The 10,902-nt window shown below is 36.9% G+C and overlaps 2 protein-coding genes across 2 annotated transcripts; one reads left to right on the forward strand and one right to left on the reverse strand.

The window, feature by feature from the left end:
* The first annotated feature begins 480 nt into the window (after positions 1–480).
* On the forward strand, positions 481–4,504 carry LOC142637969 (scarecrow-like protein 21). Its single transcript, XM_075811960.1, has 2 exons — positions 481–597; positions 2,504–4,504. Exon 2 carries the CDS (start codon positions 2,695–2,697, stop codon positions 4,339–4,341), a length of 1,647 nt encoding a protein of 548 aa, XP_075668075.1. The 5' UTR covers positions 481–597; positions 2,504–2,694; the 3' UTR covers positions 4,342–4,504.
* A 938-nt stretch (positions 4,505–5,442) lies between these two features.
* Positions 5,443–9,893, reverse strand: LOC142641208 (WRKY transcription factor 1). The gene is made up of 5 exons (XM_075815611.1): positions 9,543–9,893; positions 7,319–8,013; positions 7,059–7,230; positions 6,808–6,963; positions 5,443–6,006 (listed from the first exon to the last, which is right to left on the reverse strand). Exons 2-5 carry the CDS (start codon positions 7,914–7,916, stop codon positions 5,688–5,690), a joined length of 1,245 nt encoding a protein of 414 aa, XP_075671726.1. The 5' UTR covers positions 7,917–8,013; positions 9,543–9,893; the 3' UTR covers positions 5,443–5,687.
* Between the last annotated feature and the right edge of the window lie 1,009 nt (positions 9,894–10,902).

A 10,902-nucleotide genomic window follows, 5' to 3' on the forward strand; every position in this document is an offset into this window, starting at 1 on the left:
TAATTTTTATTTTTTATATGATTAAGAGGTAAGTGTGTCCTTATCAACAAAAAACAAAAAGAAAGAAAAAGAAAAGGTAAGTGTGTGTTTGATATAATTTATTTTAGTGAGATAGAAATAAGTTGAGTTTAAGGTATATATACTTATAAATAAATAAAAGTGTTTTTTTTTTCTTTAAAAAATATATATATATCCAAAAAAATAAACTGAATTAATTAAATCATAATAAATGCCATCATGATCTTATTTTTATTAACTTATAATTTTAAAAGAAATAAATTATAAAAAAAAAACATAATTATACATTAAAAAGAGCGTAAAATGCTAAAGTGCACAATAATTTCTATTAAAAAAATTATGACAATAATTGAATTAAGAGTTTTAAGCTAAAACAAATGTCCTTAAAAGATCAGCACGTACAAGTGGTAGATTAGTATTTTCGAGTAATTACAGGGCTTTTGCTAATTGACTTATTTTTAAAGAGAGTCCATAGACAGATGGTTTTGGCCAGAAAGACTATTTCTCTATATCTGACTCAATGACTTTGGTCTGTGGTGGAAAGTGGAATTCCAACCTTGGAATTTCCTCTGAAGCAAGGTGGGTTTTTGTCAGCAACTCATATTGATATGATTTTGAAACTGAAACTGAGACTGAAACTATTCAATCCTTATTATTAATAATTCACTTGCTCTTATTTCTTTTCCTTCAGTTCTTCTCTGCTTTGTCTCTGATTTTACTACTACTGGGTATGTAAAAATCACTTCTTTAAGGCAAAATATTGAGGCCCAACTCTTTTTCTCAAACATGTTTCAGTATTTCTTAAAATGGTTTGGTGTTGGATCTTTAAAAGCTATTATGCATTTTTTTTTTTTTCTTTTTTGGGTTCTTGCTCTGTTTTTATTATTTATATTTGTTTCATGATTTCAAAGATTGAAGCTTGAACCTTTTATTTTTCCTCTCTAAATGGCTCTTACTTGGAATGCCACTGTGTGTGTGAGAGAGAGAGAGAGAGATTTGATGACCAACTATAGTAAAGAGATAATTGGAACTGAACTTATTTGTTGATTGTATGGTTTTCCATTGGTGAAGTAGGATTCGCATGTTTATGAAGGATGTCATTGGCCTGAGGCATACAAGTTTTTCTTTTTTTTTTTCTTTTTTGTTTCATTGATTTTAAACCAATTCCAATGTAGTGGTGCTGTGGCTAGGGATGAATACCTTGTTTTATGTCAGAGGAGGATTGCTGATGACTTTGTGGGTGAAATGTGGTTCATGGTTTTATTTCCTCTTGTGGGTGTTAATCTATATGTTGAATTGTATACTGAACTTCAGATCCTTTTTTACATCTTATGATCTTCCAAATTACCATTTCTTTCTTAAGAATTGTACGCATTTAGTTGGACAGTTCCTTATAATTTATTTGCTTGTTAAAGATCGTGATCAAATTGGATGAATTTTATGAGCTGAGGGAAGATTTAGTAACTTTTAATGCAGAGAAGGAATGGAGGATGCATTCTGTGGTAATAGATTGGGGGGGGGGGGGGGGGTAAAGAGAATATAAGACTGTCTAACCTTAATTGTTTTTCCTTGTGAGTTAGTTCTAGAGAATGAGACATCTTATGTAGTGTTCTTCAACTTTGTATCTACTTATGTTGGAATTGAGCTTACTCTCATTTTATATATATATATGTTTATTGGAAATTTCACTTGTTATTTCTAAACAATTTTTATCATGTAATTATGGCCAATTGAACTCTTGTTTTTAAAGAAAGTTTTTGCAATTTTCTGATTATATGATTTTTTTTTTTTTATTGGGGGGAGGGGAGGGGGGGGGAGGTTCCTAATTGAGTCTTTACCTCTTGATTTGAATAAATCTGTGAAGTGGATTACTCCTTGATTTTTGGTATCAGGGTTAAGATAACCTTGAAGGGAGAAAGGAAGGTAAATTACTGACTAATTGGTGTGACACTATATGAATGGGGACGATTGTGATATTTGTGTTATAAAATTGAAGAGCACGAGATATTGACTTGCATTTGGAATTCTATGTTTTACAAATTTTGACCACTTAAGTATTCGAGTCTATCTAACTGAGATTAATAAAATGCAGATATTACAGTTTCTGTAGTTTGTCTACAATTGATATGATTGAAGAAAGTTAAGGAAGAAGGAACAATATTTTAGGGGAATAGCTGTTATTTATATGCCCTAGAAGTACTGGATAGTTGTGGATTGTTGAGATGAACAATTTAACAGCCACTTCCTCTCTGAAGTAAATTAGGATATACTTACAAATGCTGCCAAAGAATTCCATCCATGTGTGTGTGTGTGTGTTTGGTCATTCTCTGAAAGTTACCATATGATCTTGTTACTTATTTATGCAAATTACCCAAATCTGTATGTATCTTGTCAACAGAGAAGAACGCATTTGAAAATTTAGACAAATTTTATGAAGTTGCTTATATTTGTGTAAGTGTAACCAATGTCTGTTACTGTGATACAGATATTGAGCTGCATTACGAAAGAAAATTCAAGGCTTTCTATTTTGCTTCCATGAACACCAAATAACAGTGAATAAACCAACTTCTGGCCAGTTGATTTCAGTTGAGTTCCAAAACAGCCCTACCCTGAAAAGACTCCCTGTACAGACTCTGTTGAGGGACCTGGCAGACTCTGTGAGCAAGTTATTCTTCAATGCAAGCATCACAGCGGCTCAGAATTTCAGGCATGTCCAACGGATTGTACTATCAACCAATTCGAGAAGTTGAGGCCAACTGCTTGCCTCAATTTCAAACATTTGACCGTCAGCCATACTACAATGATAGCAGCCAATCATCCAACAGCTACTTGGCTCAGAATTCCTATGAACGGTATTGCACTTTGGAGTCATCCTCAGCAAATTGTAGCTATGCTGTTCATAATTCCCCATCAACTATCAGTTTCTCACCCAATGGTAGCCCGATGTCTCAGCAAGATTCTCATTCATACCCTGCCGACCAACACTATTCCCCTGATAATACCTATGGCTCTCCAATAAGTGGGTCATGCATAACTGATGATGTAAATGATTTCAAGCACAAACTGAAAGAACTGGAAAATGTAATGCTGGGTCCTGATTGCAATTTTCTTGACAGCTATGATAGTTCCTTCCAGAATGGTATAAACAATACTTCACCAGAAATGGACAGCTGTAGACAAGTAATGGAAGCAATTTCTAATAGGAACTTAAAGCAGATCCTTATCTTCTGTGCAAAAGCAGTATCAGATAATGATCTGTTAATGGCACATTGGTTGATGGATGAATTACGTCAAATGGTGTCAGTTACTGGTGAACCAATTCAAAGGTTGGGAGCATACATGTTGGAAGGGCTTGTTGCGCGGCTGGCCTCTTCAGGGAGTACCATTTGCAAGGCATTGAAATGTAAAGAACCAGCAAGCGCTGAACTCCTCTCTTATATGCACATTCTTTATGAGGTTTGCCCTTACTTCAAATTTGGGTATATGTCTGCAAATGGAGCTATTGCAGAAGCCATGAAGGATGAAAAGAGAGTTCACATAATTGATTTCCAAATTGCTCAGGGGAGTCAATGGCTCACTTTAATCCAGGCTTTTGCATCTAGACCTGGTGGGCCACCCCACATCCGCATAACAGGTATCGATGATTCCATGTCAGCTTATGCTCGTGGAGGAGGTCTAACTATTGTGGGAAAGAGGCTATCTAAGCTTGCGGAGTCTTTTAAGGTGCCATTTGAGTTCCATGCTGCGGCCATGTCTGGTTGTGAGGTTCAGCTAGAAAATCTTGGGGTTCAAACAGGGGAAGCTCTGGCTGTGAACTTCGCTTTTATGCTACATCACATGCCAGATGAGAGTGTCAGCACCCAGAATCATCGGGACAGGCTGCTGAGGCTGGTCAAGAGCCTGTCTCCAAAGGTGGTTACCCTTGTTGAGCAAGAATCTAACACAAATACTGCTGCATTCTATCCGCGGTTCCTTGAAACGCTGAACTACTACACAGCTATGTTTGAGTCAATTGATGTGACCCTTCCAAGGGAGCACAAGGAGCGAATCAATGTTGAGCAGCACTGCTTGGCAAGGGAGGTGGTTAACATATTAGCATGTGAGGGGCCTGAGAGGGTGGAACGCCATGAGCTTCTTGGTAAGTGGAGGTCACGGTTCAAAATGGCGGGATTTACTCCTTACCCTTTAAGCTCCTTGGTGAACGCTACCATTAAAACAGTGCTGGAGAACTACTGTAACAAATATAGGCTTCAAGAACGAGATGGAGCTCTGTATCTTGGCTGGATGGACAGAGACTTGGTTGCTTCTTGTGCATGGAAGTGAAACTACAGAGCACAATTGAGACATTTTTTAGGAATCAGCATCGAAAACTGAAGTAGAACTTGTGCTTTTGTTGTGTTTTAACTGTGTCAACAGATCTAAAGAAGGTGCTGTCAACGTGTGTACTCTTCTATAAATCCAATTTGGCCATTTTCATTTAGACCAATTTAATGCCCTGAAAGTTTTTTTTTTTTTTTTTTTTTTTTTTACAAGATATAATTTCTACTCTAGCATAATTTAAGTGTATATGTGCGCGAAGCTCCTTCCTGGAGATTTGAACCCCGGCTCTTGCCCCCCACACCCCATAAGCATTTATACTTGTGGAGAGAATGACATTCTGGTGCAATTGCAGAATTTAATCATCAATGTGCTTTGACATAAATTTATGTCTTTTTCAAGAAAATAAAATATTGATTTGTGTATATGTGTGTGAAGTTCCCTTTTGGACACTTAAACTCGGCATTGCCCCCCACACCCCATAAGCATTTATACTTGTCGAGAGAATGACATTCTAGTGCAATTGCAGAATTTAATCATCGATGTGCTTTGACATACATTTATGTCTTTTTCAAGAAAATAAAATATTGATTTTGGAAGAAGTCATGAGCAAGAGGCGGGCTTCAATGAGTCAGCCCCCTCAACGTGCTTGAAACGGCTTCACTTGTGCTGATTAAATTATGAGTCATGACTGAATGTTTCTCTAAAACTAGCAAAGGGGAGATACGCGTGTTAGTCAAGTCACCGCATCATAAGCAAACCAATCCTAAGCATGTCTTTGGAAGTCAAGTCACCTTTACTTGTGCTGATTAAATTATGAGTCATGACTGAATGTTTCTCTAAAACTAGCAAAGGGGAAATACGCGTGTTAGTCAAGTCACCGCATCATAAGCAAACCAATCCTAAGCATGTTTTTGGAAGACCGTACGTAGTTGTGGAAACAATCAATTCACTCGCCGCACTTAGTTATGGAACAACTCACAGGCATTGCTTATGGCTTGTGCTTATAATCCTTGAAAGGCATTATGTATAGTTATTGTTAGATCAGTGATATACTGGAACTATCTTCCCTGTCAAGATACATAGCAACACACAATAAAAGCAGGAGAAGAAAAAACAGAAAAATTAAAAATATGCATCAATGTTATTAACAAGAAAATACTAAAAATATCTATTATATATATTATAAATTCAGAAAAATTGTGTTGTACTGTTGTTATTTGACACATATTTTAAAACACCTGTTGGTGCTCTTCTAGCATTCCCATAAGCTACACGTCCATCCCAATCCATGGGAATAAACATCATCCATACAGGCTCTGACTTGCCGCAACCAGACACAGCATCATGAATTAGCTTTGGACAGGTTCTGGATTTGGCGTTTGTCGCTCGTTTATATTTGTCTCAATCCCTGGCTTGCCATTCATTTCTGATTTAGTTCTACTACGCTTGCCATTCAGTTCCTCATCCTCAGATTTAGTGCTTGCCTCACCATTATGGGCTGTTGTATGAACATTTGATCCAGCTGTATTATGGGTAACAATCCTTGCAGGAGGCATGTCGTGGTCATGTTGTCCCTCATATGTAGTTATAACCACTTTTGGATCATGGGATGCCCTCTCGACGTGTTTTTTAACAGGGCATCCAGAATTTGAGCATCTGTAGTAACTCCTGCATAACCCGATTGCAAAACTGGAGTCAGCATAAAACTTGATTGCAAAGTATTATCACTAATTTACCTATATTTTCACATTTGATTTATCACTAATCCACCCTTATATTCAAAAGAAAGGGCAACTTTCTATGACTAACAGCATTGGAACTAAAGGTGCTAATTTTGAAACCATCCAAGAATGACCTAATCTTTGGGGAAAAAAAAAAGTTCAACAAAAACACTTTCCAGTAAGTCAAAGAGGATTACAAACCCAAAATACCAAAGAAGCTCTAATAGCAAACAACCATAAAGAAGCCATTAGGTTCACAGCCCTCTCTGAAAGACACGCCAAAGAAGACAACCAATCAAAACCACAAGCAAGATATTAAATTGGAGAGAGCTTGCAGATACTATAGTGGCCTGAATTTGCGGCTGCCCCATTCTAAAAGAGACTAGTATTCTAAAATGTCCATAATCTTATCCTTCTAATCTTTCAACCAAGGCATGATAAATTACTCGTTAAGAAATGAAAATTACAATAGAGGAAATTAATGGGGTGTTATATCAATCCAACAAAAAAGGATTACCAACTATATCTCTGCTCCTGCCAAGATATTTGCATGATATACATTAGTTGTGACGATATCAGTTGTAACAATCACAGTGACAAGAGTTTTAAATTTCCAATAATCCAAAACCCATGAGCAGAAAGGCAAACCACATTGACAAGATCTTCAATTTCCAGTAATCCAAAATCTACAAGCAGGAATTATTTAAAGAGTCTGAAACTGTATATAAACATTGAAATTGTTAGTTACCTCGGGTTTGGATTGCCTTTCACCATTTTCTGCCCATATTTGCGCCAGCGGTAGCCATCATTTACAATATCAACCTCACTCAAAGTCTGAACAACAGAACGTGGTTCACCACTAGGCTTCTCCACTGAAACAGCAACATTACACTCTTCTTTTTTCCTGTTTAATAATTTCAATTTTTGGCAGTTCAAAAGAGTTAGCTCAAATATCTACTAGTAGACAAGAAATTTGAAGTAGCTAGTTCATTAACATACCGTCTTTTTGAGTCTAGATCATCATCAGCAACAACCTCATTCCTTATCCTACTTTTTTGTGAAAGTGCACCTTTCACATCATCACTTACTGCAACTGTTGAACACCGAGATGGAGAGGTATCTACTGGCTTCATTTGATGAGGTGTCTGGCCATACTCAACCAATGATTTGTCTTCAAAATACAAGGTCACAAAATAAATCAAGCACTTTTTCATTAATGGAACAAAACTAGATATTGAAGATATAAGTTTCTTTCTCACCTATCGCACCAATTGAAGAAGGCTCATTTGGTTTTTCATCTACGACGGACAAGGCTAAACCAACAGATCCAGGGGCAATAAGTTCAGGTTTGGGATGAACATGCTGACCAAAGTAGGTAGCATCAATAATCTGCCCCCCATGTGTCCGTTCCAGTTGCTTTTTCACCAGACACCTTGAATGCGTACATTTGTAATAACTCCGTATAAATTCATTTCCTTTAACAAGTTTCTGTCCATATTTCCGCCAATTATATCCATCTTCTGTCACCACTTTCTCACGTATTACAGGTGGTGTGCTTCCTTCCTGACCCGATTGTGATGCAAGGTTACTAGGATCACGGGCCTGTGATCCTTTCTCAGAAATTATAGAGGAAGGACTTTGTTCTTGATCTGATTGACTTGTCTGAACTGCAGCATCAGGTGCCTGTGAAGCTTTCTCAGGAATTGACGAGGGAGTGCTTGCTTCTTGATCTGATTGTTTTGCTTGAAGTCCATCATCAGGTATCTGATCCAATGCAATTCGACCATCAGAGCTCTGTCTATGCTGCATTTTATCTGAAGCACCTTCATCTGGTGCACATTCCCCCGAAGAAATCATGTGAATCTGATAATTGCTAGTGGAAACAGAAGAGCTCAATTTAACTCAGGATGTCCTTACTGTGATTGAAATCCCACATGCTACCATTTGTTCAGACCTGAAAAGATTCCATAAAAAAGAAACTTACATAAACAATAACATATTAATAACTTGCAATGAGGCCCAATTGGAAATTATACTAACCACACAAATAATGGAAGATGGCTTGTATTCATAACTCATGTCATCCTTTTAGAATTTCATTCTTAAGAAAGTAAAATCTTCCAATTATACCATTCCAATTCATATGATTTTGCTTTGTAAAGAACTAAGTAATTTGAGTATAAACCGCACAAGATTATAAATATCATACAAGTAACTACAATCAATAAGAAGTTTCATATAGTAGGAATGCAATAACATTGAACAAATCATATTCTTCAAATTTATCATGTAGAACCGCAAACAACCAACAAAAAAGCCTTAGTCCCAAAACTTTCAACTTCAAGTTACTTATGGATTCTCAACAGACTAATTGAATTCAGTCACATCCACTAATTCATCCTATCAAGTCCAGGATGGCCCAGCTGCGCCAAGTAAAAGAATAGAAGAAGCATCTGACTCCTTCATGTATGCTCCATTTGGCTCGGGGGGATATATTATATTATTTGTCGCCTCTGTAATTAACATGTCTTTTTTAACTTTTCTACCTAGATTAGATTAGATTGTTTTAAGTCTTCCACTACCAAGGACCCATCATCGTCCATTTATAATAAAATGACTAAAATTTATAGTGACAATCGTCCTAACGCGACCCTCCTCCTTACTGTTTGCAACGTTAACGCACCAAAGTAACGAAAATTGTACAATTATTCACTAGTCTCTTGCCCACACATACATACATACAACAACTACCAAAAACCATAATTCCCACATATGTTAACCAATTTAGCAACAATTACTTGAGCAACAAGAATTCAGAATCTTCTCTCTCTCTCTCTCTCTCTCTCACACACACACACATATATATATCAACTACCAAGAACTGAAAATAAACTAACCCTGCGTTTAGCTGCTGAGAAAACAAAGGAAAAAAACAGAACAAAATGGTAATTCACGGCAGCTTAGACAAACAGTCCTAATAGCCTCGGTCAATTCTATCATTTTTCTCAGCAGCCCAACAAAAGTTGGTACAATTAATTAACGCAGAAGGAACAGACAAACCTACCCCCCGTTTGGGTGCTGAGAATTTTCTCTGCAGCCAGCCAAACAAAGTTCATACAAGAAGCAAGATAACCCCACTGTTTGGCAGGTGAGAAACGGAAACGAAAGTTAAAAATTTGTTAAAGAAAAAGAAAGATAATTCAAACGGTGTTTAGATAAATTTTAGTCCAACTAGTGAGCTGCTCTAACAGTCAAATCAGATGCCTCAAGTCCAAATTCAATTAGCAGCCAAACAAATTAAAGAGCTCCGACAAACAAAAGGAGTGTGTGTGTGTGTCTGTGTCTGTGTCTGTGTCTCAGATATGCAGAAGAATTAAAGACGTAGTAGTAACTAGTAAGTAACAAGATACAATCAAACTTTTCTTTTCTTTTCTATTACTATTACTATTATAGTCTATACTACTACTACTACTACTACGGTACCTTCGTCTCCTCGTCCTCGGAGTTCTAAACCAACTACTGCAATTCCTGATCAGCTGCTCCAATTCCACGTGCAACCGTCTCTTCTCTTTGACTTTCTTTCTTTTCTTTTTTCTTTTATAACTTTAATTTAATCACTGCCGTCGATCATCAGGTCTCTCGGGATTCTAACCGTCGATTGTGTGGGGTCCAGTTACAGATTGAGATGGAGAGAAAAAAAAGAAAGAGGTTTCCAATTCTAATCCCAAAAATATCGAGTTGGGATTGGGGAGGAGGAGGAGAAGATGAGCGAGCGGAGTAGGAGAATTATTGTCTGTGGCCACGACACGTTCTGTGCTCTCTTTTTACATCTTTGCGCTTCGATATGGATGGTAGTAATAAATACACTACTCAAACATATGCTTTTTGGTCCTTCAATGTTTCTGAATTTTCATTTTCGCCTCCTTCTTCTTCTTCTTCTTCTTCTTCTTTTTTTTTTTTTTTTTTTTTTTTAATGTTTAGTCTTGTTTTTATATTGGCTTGTCGTTATTTCCATTAATTATTTAAGTGTCTTCATATTTAACTATTTCCTGAAATACTATTTTTGAAATGTTGTAATTTTATTATTGTAAGCAACAAATCAATTATGGACAATCATACTAATGGAAATGGGCAACGGTAATTCTAATACATGAAAAGTTAAAATAAAAAATTTTGAAACGTAGAGGACAAAAAAAGAAAAAAAAGAAATATATATTCCTAAACGTCAAGAGTCAAAAGTATATTTTAGTCGAATAAAAGCTAGTAGTAAGGGGATGAGCGGCTTTAGTTTAGGGTCACAATTATGTACATATTGAAAACCGGGGAGGAAATTGCAAAGAAAATTTGATGCAAAGTTGGATCATATCAATCCTAGATGTGTGCTCTGCAAAAATGAACCAACACCAAGTGTGCACCTTTTCCTTGAATGTCCCATAGCTAGAGCTATATGGCTATCCGCTTTGCTGGGGGTTCAGATTTGATACAAGCCTGCTTCCCTCCATTGGAAGCTTTGTCAAGAACCTGGTCACGATCAATGGCTTATCTCCCTTAATATGGCTCTCACTGTGGACGAGAATTAGTGTTTGAGGAATCACATTACTTCCAAGGGGGGCACATAGATATTCCCTAGTCAATCCACAATATTCAAACCAAGTTCCTTGAATACTCCAAGATGGTGTCAGCTATAGCCATCCCTGCATCTTTAAACCTCCCTGTGTGGACTCCTCATACTTTGGGTTAGGTCAAAATCAACGCCAATGCTGCTTTGTCAGTCTCAAGATCAACATTGCCTACTATTGCTAGATGCCGTAGAGGCGAGGTAATTAGAGTGTGCGGCACAAGT

This window comes from Castanea sativa, chromosome 6 (assembly GCF_040712315.1).
Source record: "Castanea sativa cultivar Marrone di Chiusa Pesio chromosome 6, ASM4071231v1".
In the NCBI taxonomy this organism is placed as follows: Eukaryota; Viridiplantae; Streptophyta; class Magnoliopsida; order Fagales; family Fagaceae; genus Castanea; species Castanea sativa.

Coding starts and splice junctions, on each gene's coding strand:
- LOC142637969 (XM_075811960.1), top strand. CDS start 2,695: ATGCAAGCATCACAGCGGCTCAGAATTTCAGGCATGTCCAACGGATTG.
- LOC142641208 (XM_075815611.1), bottom strand. CDS start 7,916: ATGATTTCTTCGGGGGAATGTGCACCAGATGAAGGTGCTTCAGATAAA. Junction 6,964..7,058: donor GATCTAGACTCAAAAAGACG/GTATGTTAATGA, acceptor ATTATTAAACAG/GAAAAAAGAAGAGTGTAATG. Junction 6,007..6,807: donor AAAGGCAATCCAAACCCGAG/GTAACTAACAAT, acceptor CGGGTTATGCAG/GAGTTACTACAGATGCTCAA.